The 22,999-nt window shown below is 36.4% G+C and overlaps 1 protein-coding gene across 11 annotated transcripts in view; it reads left to right on the plus strand.

The window, feature by feature from the left end:
• The window catches only part of RABGAP1L (RAB GTPase activating protein 1 like), a 247,988-nt gene that overhangs the window by 4,098 nt on the left and 220,891 nt on the right, over positions 1 to 22,999 (plus strand). For 7 of the 11 annotated variants that reach the window (XM_054834162.1, XM_054834155.1, XM_054834152.1 and 4 more), the window contains 6 exons: positions 14,173 to 14,290; positions 16,092 to 16,259; positions 17,489 to 17,681; positions 19,237 to 19,447; positions 21,408 to 21,582; positions 22,360 to 22,520. In XM_054834162.1, the coding sequence (XP_054690137.1) occupies positions 16,125 to 16,259; positions 17,489 to 17,681; positions 19,237 to 19,447; positions 21,408 to 21,582; positions 22,360 to 22,520 (875 nt within the window). In that variant the 5' untranslated portion in view covers positions 14,173 to 14,290; positions 16,092 to 16,124. The remainder of the gene's footprint in view (positions 1 to 14,172; positions 14,291 to 16,091; positions 16,260 to 17,488; positions 17,682 to 19,236; positions 19,448 to 21,407; positions 21,583 to 22,359; positions 22,521 to 22,999) is intronic. The other 4 variants (XM_054834163.1, XM_054834153.1, XM_054834159.1 and 1 more) reach the window with 2 other exon arrangements.

A 22,999-nucleotide genomic window follows, 5' to 3' on the forward strand; every position in this document is an offset into this window, starting at 1 on the left:
GGGAAGAAGGTCTAAGGGCAAGCAGATGAGATGTTTACATTTTTGTGTACCACATTGAATGCATGTTTACTATATGTACAGGACAACTGAATTTTTTTAATATATGATTGGAAGTAATAAACTTGATGCAAAAATTGCTGAATGAAAGTTTATGAAATAGAATCATAGCCAGATGAAATAATAAATTCATGAAGTAGAATCACTTAGGTTGGAAGGGGCTTCTGGAGGTCATCTAATCCAGCTCTCTGCTTAAATTAAAGCAAGAGCAATTAGGAAATGTTGTTGCAGCCCTTAACACCTTTCTGGGTAACCTGTCTCCACATTTGACTACCCTCGTAGTGATTTCCCCCATCTTTAAGCTAATTGGAATTTACTTTCAAACTTATGTCTGTTGCCTCTTGTCCTGTCACTGTGCACCATCCAGAGGAGTCCAATTCTGTCTTTTCTGCACCCGTCCATTAGATAGGTGACAGCAATAAGGTTTCCTCTGAGCTTTTTCTTTTCCAGAAAGAAAACTGCTGGCTTGTTTTGGAAGTTGAACCGTTTTAAATGAGTAGCATGGGTTGTTTGTTTCATGCAACCGCTCATTTGTTATCTTTGAGTTTTTTATTTCTCAGTTATTCAAGAAAAATAAGGATGGGATGTTTTGAGTTACGTCTGTGCAAATGGCTTGAAACAAAGTTTTTAGTTGGTTTAAACCCTCTGCACGTGCTTGACGTTGCCTGCAGTTTCTTAACTGGTTTTAAGTGTTGTGATTTGTGCTGATGTACTTTTGTTGACTTACCTGAACCTATAATCAAGGCTTTATCTTGGTACCGCTATGTCAGTTGCTGGTCTAGCTTTTCTGTCTGAATAGGTCTTTGGTATCTGTTTGGACTAGAAAATGTTTTTTAGCATGGTTGGGAGTTTTGAGTGGAGTTACACTTTTATGCAAAACAATGCTCAATAACCACTGTGGTTAATGGTAAAATTGCAGTCTGCACATTTGCCTTTTGAATGTTATCTCTCATTTTACATTAGGCTGCTGGCAAACTCTTAAATAGTGAAGCTCATTACTAATGATGGTGGACAATTCCCTGGCTTAATTGCTCAAATTCTTGGTACCTCCCATGTGATTTCTAAACAGGAAAGAAAAGATCAAAGGGCAGAAAAAAGAAAAGTGAAAGGTATTTTTAAGAACCAGTAAATTGTCAGTTAGAACAGGATTTCAGACAGTGACTTAATCTCAGAGTGGATCTTGAAGGCCATTTGCTAAGTGGCTGAGTGCGATCTCCATGTTACTGTTGGGCTTGGAAGTAAAGTAACTTGCTCAACATCATTTAGTAAGTCAGCAACACGCATGAGGAGTGGAATGGACATGAGTGTAAATGACAACAAAGTCCTTTCTCAGTACTTGCTAGAAAACTCATGTAGTAGACATCCTTTTAATGTAATGAATGAGTTTTGAGTAACTTATTGTTCATGACCAATCCCTGGTCTTTTCTTGCAGGCAAATACAGTTGTCAGAATGTCTTTAATGTTTTGTTTGTTTGGTTGTGGTTTTTTTTTTTTTTTATTCTTTCCTTACCAAAACTTCTATATGGCAAGTTTTGTATTGCAAGATGTAAAGGTGTAAATTTCCAGAAGACAGTTATTTATTAGTTGTGGAATAGTCTTGAAGTTATACTTCTTGTCAGTGATAAACTTGTCAGTTATACTTCTTGTTGGTTCTTAAACCTCCATACTTTCAGGGTGCTGAACAAAGTGAAGTAGCTGTACGTTCAGTTCAAGTACAGCTGACCTTTCTGATTAGGTCATGTCTGTTATATGCACTTTAAGACACACAACTAGATTTTTTTTTTTGGGGGGAGGGGGCAGGAAGCATATTCCAGATGCTGATCTGTTGCAGTTGTCCCTGTATTTGATAGGCTAACTGTATTTTTCCTTTTGGAAAGAAAAAGAGTGAGAGTTAAGGCTTTTTCCGAGAATCTTATTCTAAGGATTGACTCTTTAGTATGAACAAATTGTTAGTTAATTTTGATAATCTTCATTACTATTTAGGGAAATAGGTCCTTTATTGTAAGGTTTCTACCTTAAGTAGAAGTGTACCACCACCCCATCCCCAGCAATGTTTTATTTAAAAAGTAGTTACATTGAAATAGACTGCTTTTCTATTCAGTACAATTACTTGTGTCGTATTATGGCCTTACAGTGGTATAATAGTGGCATGTCTCCAGCTATTTTTGAATGTTTTTATTGTAAATTGTATAGCATTATTCACTTTCTGAAACTTCACCAGTGTAAACCAGTTAAAAGTAATTAAATTTAGATCTTTTGACTTCATTACTGCACTTCGCAGAGATCTAGACTCTTCTTATCAACTATTTCAGCATAATAAGTAAGATGGTTCTCATTTGTGCTTCCATTGTGTATGCAAACTGTTATTGTGTTTTTTCTGAAATTAGACAAAATTATTTTGCTGAGTTCCACATATTTGTGCATTAGGTACACATATTGTGTACACATCTGTATTTCTAACAAATATGTGACAATAAAAAAATTATATATGTTATTTTTTTCTCTTCACTCTCCAACTCTTTATTCCCCTCCCAAAGCTGTAACTTAGGATGGAAGGCTCTGCTGTGCCTTTTCAGTTCTCAGGTCTTTGCAGGCAAATTGGTGTGAAAATAAAATGCAAATAATCTAATGCATTGTCTTTGTGTGCATGTATTTAGATACAAACTACAAGATCCAGAGTTGTAATTTAAAAGTTGGTGGAGAAATTCTGTAACTGGCTAAACTTTTAAAATAAGCTTGCAAAAATAGTTTGGAGGTTTTTCCCTTTGTACTTAAATAAGATACAGTATATTTCCCTCTATTAAGAGTTTGAATGCTGCAAACTGATACTTTTCTTTCATAGGAGCCTGATTTTTTTTTTTAAGATGTTACTGAGAAACAAAGACTAGATTATGTGATTTAGACTGAGCCATCTGAAATGCGTGTGGCAGAAAAAGGATTTTTATTCCCATTCTGTGAACCCTTTGTTTTATTTTGTTCTACCGGTATATACTTTCATTATTTCCTGTTATTTTGAAGTGAACTCTCACAAGTAACTTCTTGGTGGCAGTGCTGCATAAGCAATAGCTGTCCTCAGTCCTAGCTGCTTAATTTTGGCTGTGTTCTGTGCATTTTTTGTGCTAAAATAGGTGCTTGCGTAGTCAAGTGTTGAACTGGCTGAAGAAATGCTCTAATCCTCCTCGTTTTCTCTGGGGTTAGTTGTCAGTCGCTTAAACTGTCCAGTCTCATTCAGTGTGTGACTGCCCAGATACTTGTGCAATTTTAGCAGAGAAGGTAGGAAACGTTGCAGCTTTTTTTCACAATTCTTTGCCTCCTGCATCTTCAAGATATTACTGAAATATCTGTAGCTTGTAAGTATCAACATTTTCAGCTTGAATTTAAATGCTTGTGAGTGTTTGAGTGGAAAACAGCAAAGGAGTTGAAAGAGAACTTTTTGTTTGTGCCAGCAGTTGGTCTGGGAGTAAAACTTGAATTGGAACTCAGATCAGGTAGCACGGTGAAGACAAGCCCTTAGAGATGTTAGTCCTTTCTGTTCATGTAGACAGAGTTTGTGTTTGCTCATAGAAGTACACTTATATCATAAAAAGGTATTTTTATCTCTGTTATACTTGATTCTAATTGTTAATACTTGAATCATTGGTGTTGGTAGTATAAACTTCCAAAAAATTTGGAACTGCTAGCTAGAAATCTTGGAGATAAGCGTTCAACTATTTTGAGGAAACAAGAGTGAGGAATGGAATGAAGGTGACTAAAGGGCTCAGTAGCAAACTCAAAAACTGATTTTTACATTGTTTTCAATGTTAATTGTTACTGTTGAATGCTACAGGGAGGGGGGAAAGAGTTGATCAACATGTCCAAAAAATACTTTGTCAAGCCCCAAAAGAGTAACGTGAAGTTGGAAGATCCCCATAGTTGTTGTGAGTGCTAATTTGCCTTTGACTGTTATAACTTCCCTTTTATGATTCTTCTTTTCTTTCATCATATTGAGACATCAGAAAGTGAGATTGACTATAAAGGGCTCAGAGTGAAGTGTAGTTTGATATCTAGCTTTTGATAGTAGCCAGAGAAATAAAGGGTGTAATAAGACAAACACAAGTGATCCCTGTTCCAGCAGACTCTCCCAGCTTATCTCCCCGGCCTCTATGAGTCTGTTTTTTCGTTCTTTCTGGTAGTAGGTGAACTCCTGGGGTCTTATTGTGGAGTATGGAAAAAGTACTTGCATTATTCTGTACCTTTCCCAGAAAATTCATGTGAGGTGCCGTAATGAGATGATGTTCTTACACTGTGTGTATGTGCAGTTAGTATCATCTGTTTTGCTGGGGCTTCTGAACAGCTGACTACTGATTTTGCATGGATAGGGCTTGGAAGCTTTGTTGGGCTTGTTCAAAACTCAGCTTTGACTTGGATGTGTGGTGGAATGCCGGTGCTCATCTAGGTTGCACTTCATGTTTTGGGTTTGTATTCCTTGTATTGTAAATGGTCTACTTCTTCCATGGGTTTTTCCCCGGAGGTGTCAGCGTTACCCATTCTAACACTTCGGCTCTGAGGTTGGTTGGGGTAGCCCTCCTTTGTTAGCTGCAATCTCTCCACTGTGTGTTTGTCATTTTGCTAGCTTGTACTGTGTTTAGGGACCTCAGAACTTAACACTCTGGAGAACAAGGTAGTATGCTGAAAATACTGTTCTGACAAGGGTATGCTTATATATCTACTTAATAGAAAGTGACCTTTTGTATTTTGTCACATTTCTTTGAATTTTATATTTTAGATTAGCTGCCTGTAACTTCCTCCCTTTGTTGCTAGAAGTAAAAAAATGTTTTGTGGAAGTATTTAGTATGTAAACACTGAGAGTAAGCTTGCATATCTGCATTTAATGACAACCATGTATCACTTGTGTTGAAACCAATAGTAAAGCATGCTTATATTTTGGAAGCTATCTTAAACTTTGAGAGATGAAGACTGTGAGTTAAAAAAAAAAGAGAGAAAAGGCATAGCAATTGCAGATGCAGCTTTTTGGCTTCTCAGGATTTCTTGTTTTATGCAAGCAGGTAAATTTATCAAATTAGAAATATGATATAACACAATTCAAGCTACTCTGGATAGTCTGTCTCAACAAATACTGGCTTTGTGGTTGTTGGGTAATGTTAGACAAGATGATTGCATCAAGAAAATTAATGAGAGTTCATAGAATCATAGAATGGTTTGGGTTGGAAGGGACCTCAGAGATCATCTAGTTCCAACCCCCCTGCCATGGGCAGGGACATAGTTGATGTTATAGAGTTCTGTCACAGCTTTTTGCAAGTTTCTTGCAGTTATACTTGGTGATGATGTGAGCAACTGTATTGTATTCTTTTAAGTAGCTTTTCCACAGCGAGAGCTTATTCTGTTATTTTTATAGACTGGTCTAGATTAGCCTGAGGCTCACACCAAATATAATCAATGAGAGTAATTCAGTTTAATAAACAAGGTGTGTAAGATCTAGATAATGGTGATCTGGCAAAGAGGTTAAGTTAATTAAAAAAAAATTTTTTTTGAGCTGTTTTTCTTCAAGGCTAGTGATAGTTTTACCATAAGGTGGATCTAAAAAAATCTTTGTCATGATTCTTCCTTAAGGTCAAGTAAATTTTTTGTCAGAATTATAACATATTCTTAATAGTTTATTAACTGAATTAATAGTTTATTAACAGGCTTTTGTATAGGGGTTAGTTGATTTTTTTTTTATACTACCTTTCCAAGCAGTAATTCTTCCTTGAATTACAGAATGGATTTGGAATAATTTAATTAGAGAAGTGATCGCACAGAGAAATCTTCTCAAAGAACACACTGTCATTAAAAAAAAAAAAAAGTTCTGTTTCAATTAAGGAAGATACACATTATTCTTTGGTATGCATTTTTCAGAAACTTTCATACGCGCATCTCATACCAGTTCCTAGAAGAGTTTAGGTACTCTGGAAAACTTTGTGTGGTCTTCATGTTGAGGCCAAACCTTGTTTTTTTTTCTTCTTGATCAATGACACAAGCAAGTTGTTTTGATTCTTCGGACTTCAAATGGAAAAAAGGCAGAAAGTGAAGGAAAGCCTTTTATTTTTTATTCTAATGTGATTAGGTGGGATAGAGTGGTGTGTTTAGTACTCAGTATATCTGATCGCATACCAGCCAGTTCTTACCAATAGAAGATTGTTTTTCTATTAAGGAAACAGTTTCATTGTCTTTCATAAATTTCCATTCTCCATTTTTCTAAAACCTATCAAGGCCTTTGAAATTAGCAATAGAGCTTGCATCACAGAATATATTTATAAAAACTTGCCCTAAGAATGTGGAATGCCAGCAGATTAGTGCTGGCATGCACAGGGTGTTAAGAATTCACTGGTTGAATAAAAATTAGAATGCTAGTTGAACCACTATACTTCATCATGCATAGGACTAAGAGACACTGTAGTTATGAAGAGGGTTATTTAGTGTGGCTTTTAATTGTCATGCACACCTTGCTATATTTCACAATTTCAAACAGCTATCTTCACTTTCATGAGGTTTCACTCTCAGTTAATCTTGGTCTTTAAAATAGCTGTGATTTCTCTCTCCATCTTTTCATGTTATATCTAAATAGTCAAATTTTCAAGTGACAATTTAAGATCTTAGCTTGAGTCCTAAAGGATTTTAAGTGTGTAATGTATGCCGAAGTATTTATTTTTAACAAGAGGCTTGGTTTTGTTTCATATTATAAAGGAAATGTTTTCTTTCTGTATAAATTTTTGAGTGCACTGTTGAAACTGGACAGTTTTGATACAAAAGCAGAAGTCTAGATGGCTGTCAAATCAAACCTCAGTCTTTGTGATTTTGGAAAATCTGTAACTGAATAATACAAAAAATGTCTGCTGTGGTTATTCATTTACGACTCATGATTGTCTTTGACAACTACTGGAATGAAAAACTTAAAATTAAGAAAAATAACTAAAGAAAATGAGATTAGAAGAGAGCATGAAGCATTGTCTAGTCCATCCCACAGCACAGTGCTGGACTGACTGCAGTGTACTGGTTTTTGAGAAATATGATGAGAAATAGCAATCTTATTGTCTGTGGTCTGTAATATAAAGGTAGTTTCTGTGGTTAAGAACAAAGCATTGTGATTTCAAGTTAAATCTGCAAAACCTAATATTTCCAAAATGCATGTTGCAAATCTCAAGTTAACAATTGTTGTAATTTATAGTTCTGGCTTTGAGGAACAAGGATTTCACTAACTCTGAAGGTAGTCGGAGGCAGGCAATGAATCAGGATTTCTTGTGTGTTTCACTGGTGTCGGAAGTGACACTTTATAGGGCATTTGTTTGGCAAGGAGAAAGATTGGCACCCCGGATCACTACTGCATTGTATCATACTGCTGTTCCGTATGGTCTCTTTTGCTTTACATCACGTCATTCTTACTGGAAATAATAGCTTGTGGAGAAAATACCTGGTTGAAATATTCAATATATTTAATGGAGAGAGGTTGTTCCATTGACTAAAGTAGACCAACACTGTTATTTTTACTATTAAGGAATAAACCATGAAATAATCTCTTTAAAACAATGATTGCCTTATACTACTGCTTTTCTCTGGAATATAGGTCGTTATATTTTTGAGTGAGTGGCCATAAAGTTCAGTAAATTGGCTGGTGCTCTGTTTCAATTTGAATGCTGCCTGCAAGCATCAAATAGCAATGAAAAAAAAAAAGAAAACCCAAGTTTGTCAAACTTGAGCTCTTTGTTGCTACTTTATATTTTCCAAAGTTAATTACTGCCTCTAGAAGCTGAAGTGTTAGTGTTTAGTTGATGTCAGGGAAACAGCGTGAAGGTGTACTAGAGCTGCTTTATTTGCATTGTTTGCTTTATCCTTGAGGCAAAATGAGTTACAGCGCTTAAGCTAGTTGTTTGAAATTCTGGTAGGCTACCGAGTAAACCTGTTTGCCAGAGCTTGATGTGGAAGTGTGACTTTTTTTTTAAAATAAGATAAAGACTGATAACATCTTAGAGTAGCAGAAGCCTTCTTATTTACACTTATTTCTAAATTGTTCTTTTTGGAAGGGGATAGGGGAGAGAGATATTTTTTCTTTTAATTGGCAGAAAATAAAATGTATTTACTTAAAGTGGTTAAACACTAATTGGATTAGGTAGCATTGATTATATTTGTAATCAGCATGGGAGGTTACCTTTGTAGCTAGCAGCTTACCTGCTCTTCTTTCACTTATCTGGGCTGATATTTCATCTGGTGTTCATGATGCTTCTTCCACCTAATAGGTAAATGTTAGGGGTTCAGATCAGTGAGTTTGTTTTGGTTTTAAATTTGCTTCTCATATTCCTTGATGCCTTTGACTTGCAGTGATTGATGATCTCTGGCTGTAAATGTCAGCCACTTCCTTGCCTGAGTCATGCTCCGCTTAAGTACCAACCACATGCCTACCATTCCTCTAGAAGGGTTCTTCACCCTCATGATCTTCAAGTTAAGATAAATAAAACCAGTATTTTTCCCCAAGCAACTCCAAACTATGAATCTCTTTGTAATGTTTAAGTGGTTCAGTGGCTTATGGGTAATCCAGAGATTCAAGTCAGGAAAGCAGTTTCTCTCCTTTTATTATAAATGTCTTCTATTCATATAGTATTCATAGTGAGATGTGTTTTAAAAAGTGCTGGTTAGAATTTATTTGCGAAGATGTGGATGTAGTATGTTTTTGAAGGAGAACAGACATTTTCTTGTTTATGTAGTTTTCTTTTGATTCTGTTTTCCTTAAATTGTTATTCCTTGGCTGTAAGATTGACATGTAAAAACAGTCTGTATCTAGGCACCCAGTACAACAATTAAAAACAGTTTGCCATCCATGAACAGAGTAATTATGTGCTGTTGCCTCCATAGTAGTTGTTTGCTTTCACAGAGGAGACAGTGTTGCCAAAATAAGTGATGTGGTTACTTTCTAGTTGGGGGGGTTGGTTTATTTTAATTTGGGTTTGGTTGTTGGTTTTTTGTTTGTTTGGGGTTTTTTTGTTTGTTTGGGGTTTTTTTTTTTTGGACTTTTGTTCTTAATATTGCTTTCATGGCTATTAGAAGAATATTTATATACATATCTGTATATGTATTTTAAAATGTATTGATACAGCAGTCATCTCTCTTAGGTTGATTTTAATCTTGTGAAACAGTATCAGTAAGCCAAGTAAATGCTTTTTTGTTTGTTTCACTGCCAGAGATAAGACAGTGGGAAACAATTTATGGGTAATAAAACAGTAGTTAGTATGAACATAGAGACTTAGCTTCTTATATCAAGATTACACAAAGAGAAGTTGAGATTAAGGATAGAATTATAGTGCTGCTGTTGTCAGTGAAATTTGAACAAATTGATTTTTTGAAACCTAGGATTTTCTTCTGTGTATGTGTCCATGTAATAGAGATGAAAAGGGTTTTGAGGAAGATGGTTAACTGTACTGCTTCAGCTTACAATATAATAAGGAATTTTATAAGGTTGTTTAGTCTTTGAGTGAAAAAGCATTGAAAAGCTAAAGCTTTGTGTATTTGAAGCATTTGCTAGCTTTCTGGGGAAGATATGCCTCTTAAAGTTAACAAGCTCATGAGGTGAAAGCTACAGTCACATATAGTCTTGACACATTTCTTAAAAGTAAGATGCTGTGGTTGAGGCAGTCAGCTGTATGTGTATAACTGACAGTGTCCAGTTTCCAGTTCCCTAAGCACAAGTTAGAATGGAACCACATCACTTCAGTCACCTAGAAATCTGAGCCACAGAGCATCTGTGATTTCAAGTTCAGTTAGCTTAATGCTCTTTTTGCTGTCATGTGTTTTGTTGTGTGGCTCAAAAAAAGGGAATAAACCATGGTTTTCAGTGTACGCTTCTACTTCAGACATCTGCTAGCAGAAGGCGAATCTCTACATAGCTGTATTGCACCTTCCTCTTTGGAAAGCTCGCAGGGATTTCCTTGAGGAACTTTAGTTCTGAAATAGATAGAACTTATTTACCAGTATCTTCTTTGGGGGTTGAGATCATCAGGCAAACTCAATGGCTTTGAAAGCCTGTCTTTGATACAAGACTTGATGGTGTTTGTCTGGTAAAAGAAAGTATGAATCAGCCTGCCATTGATTCTTGTCTTTCAAGAAGGCAGAAAGCTTCCTTTTAAAACATGTTTCTTGTTGCTTACTGAAAATAGATAGATCCACATTTATATTGCTTTTCTGTTGTCTTTTCCTTTTATTACGTGGCTCTACATTTTGTCATTTTTTTTGTTGGTTTTGATAGTTATACCGATGAAACAAAATTAAAAGAAAATTCCATCCACCCCAGCCAACCAACAGTGAACTTGAGCAGTAACTCAGATATTTGTTGAACACAAACTGAAAGTAAAGCCAAAAATGTCTGGTAACTGCTTCAGAAGACTGGTTCATGTAAAAATTGGTATTTACTATTGGGGACCAGTTTGATGAGGAATTTTTTGAATCTAATCAGGTCTGCAAAGCAGCTGCCTTTTGGAAAGTCAGTGGCCCTACCTTTGATTCTTCTTCCCCTGTGATAGTGACTGTGTGTTGCCAGCAGTGACCTGCCTTGAGCTACTCTGCCCAGCAATCCCATGGACATACATCACTACCTAGGTATTAGTCTTTCTGTATGTGATGTGGTTTTGCAAGTTTGGATTCAATACGTAATACATGGAAGAGTTAGGGAGGGAAGGAATTAGGAGCATCTCTGTTCTGTGTCTCTTACTCTGATTCAGTGCTGCATCCACCTGGTTCTTCCAGGATCACTGTTCTTCAGCTTCTCTTGCTCTTCAACCGCTTAGGCTACATTAGAAAGGGAGCTGCAGTGAACCTGAGATGTCTTTCTGGAACGAAGTGGGGAAGCTGCTAGGTTTGGACCTCCTAAAGCATAGTACTGCACGTATGCGTAGTAAGTTCCGGTCTCTGGTCCCAAAGCACTTATATTCCAAGTAGTACGGCTTAGATTTTATCCAGGACTTTGTATAAGCAAAACACTAGGAACTGAAGTACAGCAGAGAGATGAAGTGACTTGACTAAAGCTACAAAATTAAAGAAAAAAAAAGGCAATAGCTTTTCTTCAGTCATTGTAGTATCACTACAACTTAAGGTATTCTTCAGAGCAAAATCCACTGCCACCCCACCCCCCTTTTAAAACTAGGTAAGTCTGTTTAATCACTTTGTATCTTCAAAATCCTTTGGCCTCAAAATCTGTTTGTCAGAAAGCCCTTTCTGAAATTGTTACTTTTAAAAACTTTAATCCTTTCATTATAATAGGCTTTATTTAGCTGTGTTTAGCAAAATATCCTCCTGTGTATTTGTTGCTGGGTTTCTGAATTTTTTTTCTGTGTGGTATTGTTCATCAAAGTGTGGAGGAAAAATTACCTTCTCTATAGGAAAGAGCATGACTGTTCAAGATGGTTCTTTTGTAGAATTTACTTCCTTGCGGTAGTAGTACATACTTGCCTGTACTTCTTACTGTGGAAAGAACTTTCAAAGCACAATTTGTTGTCATCTTTCTGAAGGCGTTGTTGGAAGAGCAGTTCTGACTCTTGGCTCTGGTGGTCTGGGAAGTTACCATCTGGTCTGAGGTTTTAATCCTTGGAGCAGTGTTGGCAGAACAGAAGGTGTATTCCCACCTTGGCCACATTTGTTCATTTGGAACTAAACTGCATAAGCAGCTTAAACTAAGCCACTGGAGTTTGTGCAGAAGTAGCTGAAGTGCATCATGGTTGCTGCCTTTCCTGTCCCTGACTGTCAGCCCCTCTCTGCTGGTTGCTGCCCTCCCCATAACTTTAAACTGATAAAGCAAATGCTAAACCTCTTTCATCAGTATTCTGAGACAGCATTCAGCTCCAGGATTGTCTGCTGCTAACTTCAGGGAGGAAACTTAGCATGGTTGTAGATTGTACAACTGTCTGCAAGTTCTGACTAATGCAATCAAGAATAGATTCTTACATTCTTAACTTTCCACTTTTCATCGTAATAAAGGACAATCAGACAGGATTATGTATGACTTTATTAGTAGGAGTCTGTTCCTAGATTTTGTACGCGTCTAATAGGTGACACTGTCATTTGTTCTTTACCTTTTGTAGGAGAAAGGGGAGTTCAAGTGTATAACTCATTACTGAGTAAAAAAGGAGCAAGTCCTCAATAGGACTAAAGCTCGTGACAAAAGGGAAATGACATAACTGTCTACTGACTGGAGGTGACTGGAATGCATGAGGTCCAGAATGCACGACTCTCTTTTCTTGTTACTAAAGAATAAAAAAACCCCAAAAACCGCTTCAGATGTTCTACTCCTTCCCTTCCCCAAATAACCTTAATGCCTGATTCTTTCAGAGAGGTTTTTATTCTTTTTACTGCTTTTCCTCAAAAGTGCTTAGCTGAAGTATTAGATCATTTGCCTTTATAACATCAAAAATAGAAACTTTTTCCCTCTAAGTAGCTTACTACTTGAGATGGTATAAATCTCAAAAATCTTCATGAGACTCACAGTTATATTCTTAAATTCTGACATGAACTTTATTCAAGTTGTTTAATTTGAAAAAATGACTTGATCATGATTGTTGGTACTTAGTTTGTCTCTGGTATTAAAAACTATTTTTGATCAAATATGGATCATAAAATACTAGGTATAAAGTTTTTGCTTTCTAAATAGCATGTGACTAGAAGGGAGTAGGAAATGAATAGTCTGTTCGCTCTGAGATTTTCATTTTTAGTACATGTATTTTCCATGAATGATCAATAGAGCACTGCTATTTATTTGTCATATGGCAGATTCTCTAGCATGGACATAAGAGGTTGTCTTAGCAGAAGACCTGAGTGGTTTGTAGACTTGTTCTTGTAGCTGTTCTTGTGTGAGCTGAAGAGTGTCGAACTGCTTTCTTCTGGCTGAGGCATTCACTTCCTGAGTGTCTGACCTGTTTGTGTTTTACTGCTAAACTGAAACTAATGTGGCTTTGTTTTGACTGAAATGGGATAGAAGGCATTCAAGTAAGTAACACTGATGGCAGGTCAGAGTAGGCTATGATGAAAGGCTGGAATTAGGGGTTCTGGGTGGCAATTTATTCAGCTAACATAGTTGTGTATGGAAAAAGGTATGTGTCGGCACTGGATGTGGTGGTTTGAGCTGATTGTAAAGACAAGCTTGGAGTACGCTCTTAATGACGTTAAAGTCCTTGCAACTCAAATGTAATTGCAAGAATGTGTATGGTATGCTTTTAAGTATCTGATCTGAATGAGAAGCTCCTTGCGATCTTCTAATGTTTATAGTATTTCCTTTGTCTTCCAGATTAAAATTTAGGAAGTAGGAATTATCTTAAGCTGCCTTTATCCACATAGGGCAAGAACACATATTTTGTACATCAGTATGCTTCTCTAGTTGCGTTACCGTAATTTTCTTTGGCTTTACAAATGTTACATTTTCCCTGGTTTTATTATTAAAATATTGCTACAAAAATTTTTTCCTTGTTCACAGTGTGCCAGTCAGTTCTTTCTTTGCTGTAGAAAGAAGAACTGGTGATAAGAATGTTAGCAGCTTGCATTTGTCTTTTGATAATTAATTAGAACCATCTTATATTGGAGTTCCGGTGTTATTCTCCCATAAGTAAACAGAAGAGATGTCAAAATAGCTTATCTTGTGATCCCTCCTTTCTGCAAATGTGCTAGAAGTAGTGGTGAGGGTTCATCTACGTCCTCCTCACTAAGTCCAGCAATAGTAGGTATGGGGTGGGAGGGAGAAAGGCTTCTGGTAGACTAGAGCTTTGCTCCTGATGGGACTGACAGTAATCCTCTGCTGTTTTCTCTAATGGTGGTGCAACTGCAGAGCTAATGATTACTCAGGGTATGCTGTAGTTGGGGAACATAATTTTATGTCCTTTCATTGCCCTCAAAGAATTCTATAATAGCGGGCCTTCACTTTTATGTTGAGGATTTACTTTGAAATTAATAGTAATTTTAAGCTAGACTTGCTGTTTATTGCAAATAACACACAAGCTCTTCAGCAATGTTTTTACAACATAACATTTGTTAAAAAATGCATGGAATTAATAAACTGTTTATAATATACTTAAAATCTTGTGTATTAAAACTCTGTCTGTCTTTTGCCAGAAAGATCTTTAAAGATGCTGTAAAAAAGCTGAACCAGAACTTATTCCAGCGGTGAATCCATTACCTAAGATTGGGTGGAGCTCAGATTACATCATCTCTCTGAAAAATATTTATGCTTGTGAGTTCACGCTTAGTCTTAGATATGAAAGACAACAGAAAGTGCTAAATTGCTAATCTAAATTTGTAATCACTCTCTGAATATTATAGCTGTTTAGTGGCTTTTTTATAATGTGAATCTGCTAACAAGTTTTTATGCTATACAAGTCAGTTATCAACAGATAACTGAATCTGAGTTCTTTAGTTTTTCTGGCATTTTTCTGTATAATACCTTCACTGGGTTGATGGGTAAAATTGTGGCTAGGTTAGGGAGAGGGAAAACCTTTTTGTAGAGTTGCATGTATAAATGGTTATGACAAGCCAAGTCTGTTGTTGATTGTAGTTTCAAAAGTGATACAAAATATTTTTGTACTGAAAGTAGTCCAGTTCCTATACTTGTTTTTGGTCCAAAGTTGCTGAACTGCCTCTTGTGGCTAGCGTGTTAAGTAATCCCTGTTCACAATGGTGGAGAACATGCATGTCTTTTTTTTAAGTCCTGTTTTTGTGGTTCCCTATAGCTAGACCTAAATTTGCATTCTTTTCTTGTTCACGTGGTGTTTTGGAACTGAGAGAAGCAAGCGTGGCACAGTTCTGCACCTTGGTACTGCTGCAAAAGGCAATGTGAAGCTAAACCTGTCCTTGTGCGCCAGTCACAATGGATGCTTGGTTGAGCTACCCCTCTTTGGGCACTTTCCAGCCTCGCAAAGGTGACAATAGCAGTTTTTTTCCCCCTGTGCTATATGTGACTCTTCCAAACTCAGAGTCTTAAGCACAATAAATCCCAGCACTCAGAGTAGTGTTTTTCAGGAAACTGAAATGGAAACAGACCATATCTGGAAGTGCATGCTCTTTATAAATTCAGTTTGAAAATCTCTCTTCTCTTTTTTTAACACAGAAAATATAAAAACATTAAAAGTATAAGAAGTCTAATATACAGTGCTCTTCATTCTAGCTCTTCATTCCCTAAGGAATCAGGGAATACATTCTGAATTAACGTGGGTGATACTGTCTTTATTTGGTGGATACATACAGTACTGTCCTCATTCTGAAGTGCTAGGAATGGTTTTGGTTCTGTATTTTTATATGAACTTGTAATGTATAGGCTGACCACTATTTTGCCCCCCTCTCCTTTTTTTTTTTTTTTTTTTTTCTTCCTCTAGATCTATTTTTTGCTGTGCAGACAAGGGAAACCTCAGTTTCCATAATATTTATAGTTTGGAGTTTGTTTTGTTTTTTTAAATGGCATGGTTTATTTTAAATCTGCAGGTGGTTTCAGAGAAATTTACTGAGAAGGATGTGATTGTGGTTTAGTATCACCTTTGACTAGTATCACATATAGCTATAAAGAATAATAAAAACAACTCTAACATAATCTATTGCTAAATATGCTTTCATGTGGAGAGCATACACTTTTATATGCAGTTTTTGGAAAATTAGTCTTCAGGTAGTCTGCATCTTCACACACGCTGTCTGACACTCTGGGTAAGAAATACACCTGTATGAGGGAGAATGAGGGCAGGAATTAGGGAGGTCGAGGGAGCAGACTCTGGAAGATTAAAAACAGGGGAAGTGGAAGCTCCAAGGTGAGCTTCCTCATGTGTTATCTATACACACAGCTAACAGCCACTGCTGTTAAATCACAGCTGTTAAACACACACCCTAAAAATCCTTATACCAATGAAATCAGAGTTTGAGGAATATAGTATAATATACTCATATAACTTTAAGTATTATATTATTCCACAATAACTTTGTATTACACCTATTAAGATATTGATTATAGCTTCAAAACTGGTTATTTAATATTTTTCCTTCTTTGTTAGGTTCTTGTGGCAGGAGAAGAATACTGACCTGAGATGGAAGTCAAAACATCATTTAGCAAAGCCCATAGGATTCCTGAAACTGTATCCACATTAATTAATGAAGAATTTGTCCTGGTTCATCAGCAATCTGAGGACACTTCTGGAAAAGATGAAAAACCTCAGCTAAAGGTGTACTATTACTTTATTTTAAATGTGTAGTAAGATTTGTGTTGATGAAAAGATTGCAACTTCTTTCAAATAGTTAAAGATACTTATGTGTGCTTGAGGAGACTCTTAGACTGTAATTTTTGTCCTTGTTTATTACCAGTGAAAGTAACAGCTCAGATTAAGCAAATCTGTCAAAAAGTGGCAGTTCAGTTTTTCTTTTAATAACTTTTTCAAGAGTCAGCTTAGGATTCTGTGGAATTAAACATTAGTAAAGGACTAAAAAGTTCTTTTCAAAGAATGAGCTTCAGATTAAAGCTTGGGAAATATTCTTTATTTAGGGATCAGAGACTCTGAATGTTGTTATCTTAAAAGCATTTAATTAGGCTGCATAGGAATAGACTGTAGAGGGTCTTGATTTTTCGGTCTTAATTTAGTTTTCCTAAGACTAAGACTTTTTCTAAAAGCTTTCTACCTCTAAATAGCAGAATGTTTTAGCGTTTGGGTGACAGCTGATTTGTTAATTACAAATTTCCCCAGTTGAGTTGCAGTAGCTGACTTACTGGTTTTGGTCCGCTTGGAACAACAGGAGTTTGTTCCCCTTGAAAGGACAATAAGTACTTAGTCTGCCTTTGCATAACTATTTGGCAGTTATTTAAAACTGATTATTTCTGTCTGTATTAAACACTAGCTGCTGCTTTAGTAATTATGTCTGGAAAGAGGCAGGTGGACTGAAGGTAGAATCCATGATGCAATTTTATTATTGGCCATGGGGGTTTTTTTTGTCTGAAAAGCTAGTACTTGTGAAAGGCTGGTTTGTTTGTTTTTCCTAAGGAACATGTCTCGCCATTTCCTTAGACTTGCGCCCCTCCTATGTGTGGGACAGTTAGTGAAACAACTGAAATGGATTGGATAGTACTAAGAAAGTAAAATTTTCTTTAATAGTAATCTATAACAAAGTCTGTTGATCTTTGTTCTGAATGGAGGATCTAAACACACAGCCCTCTCCTAACATAACAGGTTTGTAGTTTTTAGATGGATGGTTGTTGAATTAGCAGAAAGAATATGTGCATTATATGTAATGGGATGGGACATTGGATTATATTTGATTTAATTTTGTTGATTCTTAGTGTGTCATCTTGTTCAGCAAAGTTTCTTAACTTTTGCAATGAGTAAGACTATCTGTTTGAAAAATAATAGTGAAAGTAAAACTACAAGTACCTTTGAAAAATGTCATCTGCTTCTGCTTACAGGTATTTTCCAATGGAGATGATCAGCTGGAGAAGGCAATGGAAGAAATACTGAGGGATTCTGAGAAAGACCAGAACAGTTTCACTGCTCTCCGAGAAAGTTTCAGCAATGCAAGCGGCCAGGCAGCTGGGGATGAGTCAGCAGGTCAAACAAATCAGCCATCTTTGCACCTTGTTTTAGACCCTTCTACTACAGGTATTGCTCCAGTGCTTCTACTCTCAATCATATATGACAGGTTTTTTCTTTATGCAGTTTTAAGTTAACCTTAAAATGAACATAAAGCTTTCTGGAGTTTCATTGCAAAACTGTACTGGAGAATACCCTGAGCAAACTGATAGGCTTTTTACCTCTGGTTCTATCACCAGGTATCAGTAAGGACAGCTTTACATTTGATATTTGCTGGGAATGACTGAGGTACTTTTCTGGTATTTGAAGTTTTGGTGAAAAAGGGAGGACTGAAAGCTTTTTGTGTAAACTTGTATATATTTTATGTAAAATATATTGTATCTTGTTTGTTTGTTTTAAATATATACAAGGAATACAAAACTTTGGCCATCTCTGTGGGCCTTGAATTACAATTCTTTTTTCCTCAGTAATATGCAGAACACTTCTGTGGCATTGTGTCAGCTAATTCCTATAGCATCTGTTTGCAAAGTAAAAAAAAAAAAGTTTTTGCGGTATAATAAGATAGACAGTTTATGCATAATGGAAACACCCTTCTCTTAATTGCATGTATGCTGCATTTTTGAGAAGCTTACTTTACTGGCTCCCTGTTTGATGTGTTTCAAACAGAACACAACCCTTAGCATGAATGAACAAAGAAATACTTGTAGATACATCCCCCCTCCAATAGGAATAATTCAATTTTGCAACCTTTGTGATTTAAGTATTATGGAAATAATTGGCTATAGTAATAAGAAATAGAAATAACAGGGCAGATTGCTTAGAGGGGTTTGGAATGTCTGGAGATACCAAAACTCAGCTGGACAGGGCTCTGAGAAACCTGATCCAGTTTTGAAACTAGCCCTAATCTAGCCTGATCTGTTTCTGAGCAGGAGTTAAAGCTAGATGACCTCTAAAGGTCTTTTCCAACCTAGACTACTCTGATTCCATACTTAATGAATTTTTCTCCCACCTCTCCTCTTGTTTCTCTAATGCCTTAAAAAAACCCACCAGAAAACGGCAATAACAGCAAAACTCCCAAAAGCTCCCTCAAGATTGCCCTTGTCCATAATAGTGTGATAGTGGAAAAAGAACACTTCACTTCCACTGAGTAGAGAAACAAACAGATATACTTTTTCTTTTCTCCAGCTCCCTGATGGTTTCATGCAGGTAATATAGCCAGGAATATGAAGCACATTTAATAATTCTGCACAAGCTGCAAAGACGTGGGAGAGGAGAGAATTAGAGGCATCTTTTATGCAAAACGATGAGTAGGACTTAGGAGGAGGTATAAGCAAACTAAAGAAAAGAATATCTGGGGAATCGAACTTAAAGAAAAATTGTGTTCCAGCATTGCTAAAAAGAATCAAAAGGCAATTTGTCCCTATGCCATACTTGGAAGTATGCCTTAGAATAGGATAGACTTAATATTAAGCTGCCAAATGGAATTCTTACTATTGGAGCTGGACTTCTGACTCCCATGTCCATTCTCAGAAAAAGTGGGAGATTTTGCTATGGAACTCATTCAGAAAACCATGTGTAAAAAAATAAAAACAAATGGTTACAGAAGTGGTTTCTTCATTTTCAGAAATCTCTGCACCAAAACCATCTTCTCCTGGTGAACCCCTGGAAGAGGACAGCGTATTGTTTAACAAACTGACTTATTTAGGTTGTACAAAGGTGTCTGCCCCTCGAAATGAACCGGAAGCTCTACATGCCATGGCAAACATGAAGTCCTCAAGTCAAGCCCCTTTATCTGTAACGCTTTACGTTCCAAACATTCCAGAAGGCTCAGTAAGGTAATGTACAAATGTTTTTTTTGGTTACTTGCGTAGACACATAAAAGGTGGATTCTGAGTTTGTTACTCGCACGGGGAAGTAGAGTTGCTGGATTTGTGTCTGAAGTTCTTGCTGAAGACAGTTATTTTTGAGAAATTCCCCGAAGCAAGAAAATACATGCTCAAATGTGACATGTGGTACATAGTTGGTGGTAGTGGTTGCCATACAGTGTCAACAAAAGCATCTTTCTACCTGCATCTCTGTTCAAATGTGATAATAAGAGATACACTGGAAAGGGAGAACTGGTAATGTCTGTTTCCTCCCAACCTTCTTAGTCTGTAATCACCTCCAAAGTTAATATGTTGAGACAGTAGTAGTCCTGCTGGCCTTGGGTTAGCTGAAGAAGTTTGTGTTAGACTCTTCTGTATGTGTTGAGGACTTGAGATGCTGGTCTCCATTTCCAGAGATTGCTATGCTAAAGCCAAGTCTCACTTGCGTCTGCCCCATGATGCATGTGCTGATAGTCTCTAGATACTAGAAAACATTTACTTGCCTTATGTGAGAAGGGTCTTTTAATTAGTAATGAGGGAGTCAAGAGTTCTTAATCAGGATGCACTAAAGGTGCACCTGTAGCAATCTTGCATCCAGAAGTAGGAAGCATCTCAATATTCAAGATTTTTATTTTTAAACTCTAATACCAAAATATCTGAAGGACATGGTTAGATTTCCTTCCTTTCTGTGCTCCATCCGTGTATTGACTATCATTTGCACAGAAAGACAGAAGGACCTTCAAGCATATATATTATTTTCTTCCATTTTGCTCTTTGAACCCAATGTAAGATTTTGTTTGATGTTACAGTGATATTTCATTTGAATTAGGAAATTACACTGCATGCTTTTATGATGGCAACTGTCACATAGACATGAGATGTTAGGTGTGCTGTACCTATTTTCGTAGCCATTGTGGCCATTCAAGAAGGTTATTTTGCAAGTGAAACTGCAGGTTGCTTTGATCATTAATTGCAGAGGACATCATTAAGCAAAGGACTGCCTAAGAACCTGCACAGAACTGTAAAGGTGAATCCATGTGTGACACAATACACTCCATCGAAGTTCAAGTGACACCAGTGTCACCTTTGAGGAGTGTTTCCATTCCTGCTATCTGAACACTTGTCACGTGGGGTTCCATTTAACGTGTCCCACTAATATTACAGTATGCTGAATCCTCTCTGGGCTTTTCTTGCCTTTAGAAGATTAGTCCTTTAGTTTTATTGTTATGGACTTGGGATTCTAGTCCAGATAATAATGTTTATTCACCCTTGGTGTGAATGTGCATATGGACAAGTAGCAAAAAGACAAAGGAGAACTGTGTAGCTCTGTTCTTTAAAACTTACTGTCTAGTAGTCTGTTCTGAGACCACCACCCCAGCTGTCGTCTTTAAAGTTTCTGAAATATTGTTTGGGTTCTGAGTTTGAGAGGAATCTAAAATTTTATATGAGCCCTTAGGTCTGTGATTAATACTCACCTGAACATGGCAGCAAGCATGTGCTAAGCTATACAGTCCTGTAGATTCCAAATAAATAATGTTTTCTTAAACAGATATTTATAATGTTCAATTTTCTTTGATCTTTGTGTGCAAATTGCATTTTCATGGTTGCTGTGGTTTCTACATTTCCACTCTTGTGTTTTTCACGAATGATTGCAGAGCCATAGTGGTTGTTGGTATTGCATGATATAGCAGTACTATGTTTGTCTATATTATGGAGTATAAAAGAAATTAAGGCAAAGTTACAACCAGAAACATTTACATCTTAAATTCGGAAAGCCTGACACTTCTGTTCCTCCTGCCCATCTTGTGTACTTGACTTTAGTAGTAATTACAGTTTAGATATTTATCTAATTGCAGAAAAGCCTTTTAGGTAGGCCTGCGTGTTTTACTGACCTTTTTTCATTGATCTTCTCTGTTTCCTTCCTTGACAGAATAATAGATCAATCAAGCAATGTGGAGATAGCCTCTTTTCCAATCTATAAGGTGTTGTTTTGTGTGCGTGGACAAAATGGGACCTCAGAGAGTGACTGTTTTGCATTTACTGAAAGTAGCTGTGGAACAGAAGAGTTCCAGATTCATGTTTTCTCCTGTGAGATTAAAGAGGCAGTAAGTATTAAATGTTGTACAGTGACTGGTAAAAAGGATACAAGCAGTATTTTAAGAAGTTATTCCAGATGTGGAAATGGTATATAGTGCCTTAAAAATGATAACACATATATAATGAGTTTCACAGAATGTGCAGCTAGTCATGCATGGATATTAATATAATTTTTTTTCTTTCAGTATTTCAATAAAATTCCAAAGTGCACTGTAATGGGAAGATTTAGTAAGCCTAAGTTTAAGACGAGTATTCTGTTTTTCAGGTCTCATTTGGGTAGGTTTCAGATTAAAGCTGTAGTGTAGACCTCGTGAGTTAATCATTTTACAGTACTCTGCCCTAGATATTTTAGGAAGAACTAAGTGATAGTTTGGGAGAAAAGGATTTTCTAGAGTGGAAAAATAGAGGTTGAAAAAGGAAAAATCTTGTTTTTTGATATGTATAAGAGCAAGCTGTAAGTTCTGCTGTTAAATACACAACCTGAAAAGTACATTATTCAGGTCCTCTAATGAGTTGCATTCCTAATCTTGTAGTATATATTAACTTACTGAGCATTACACGGGCAGTGGATGTGATGTGAATGGAAATAGGAGACGTTGTTACTGAATTTGCTTGGTTAATTAAACACCCAGTCTGAATGTTTTGTCTTATATGAGGCATGCTTTGTGCTCAGTATAAGAGGCAAGTGGCAGTAATTTTATGACGTTCAAAACCACATCACAGTACCCCATTAAAAATACTCTTTTATTTTTGGTAACGCTATTAATTCTTTTGCTTTTCCGCAGGTCAGCCGAATTTTATATAGTTTCTCAACAGCATTCAAACGTTCTTCCAAACAAGCATCTGATCATGTTAAGGACTTTGTTCTTCCTACTCCAGATAGTGATGTTTACACTTTTAGTGTTTCCTTAGAAGTAAAAGAAGATGATGGAAAAGGAAATTTTAGGTAATCTGAATGGAAAGGGAAAAGTAGAAATCTCTTTGAGAAAAGGACATAGCTACTTGCAGAATGCACAGCTGCTATGTTGCAGTAAAATTGATTTGGCCTCTTTTCATAGTAGACTTGTTATAACAAGGAAACTGTTGCTTTGCTTTTACAATTTTCTTTTCTCTATCTTTTCTGTAAAAAGTTTAAAAATCAGGGTACCTTTTTCAAGCTAGTTTCTTTTAAATATGTGATTTCTGTTAGGGATGCTCAAGGTAGGCCTGTGTAAATGGAAAAGATAGTAGGAAGTCTGTTAAAAAACTTTAGTCAAACCAATTTTCTTGAGTAAGTAGTCTAGTGGTATCTTTTTTTTTGAGTTTTTTTTTTTAATAAGCTAATGAATTCAAAATTTATTGAAGATTTAGAAAATGCAAACTTCTCTAAGCATTGCAGGGGACAGGGGGGCAAAGTATTCTTTGCCTAACAGTTAATGACAAGAT

This window comes from Grus americana, chromosome 8 (genome assembly GCF_028858705.1).
Source record: "Grus americana isolate bGruAme1 chromosome 8, bGruAme1.mat, whole genome shotgun sequence".
NCBI classification, from domain to species: domain Eukaryota; kingdom Metazoa; phylum Chordata; class Aves; order Gruiformes; family Gruidae; genus Grus; species Grus americana.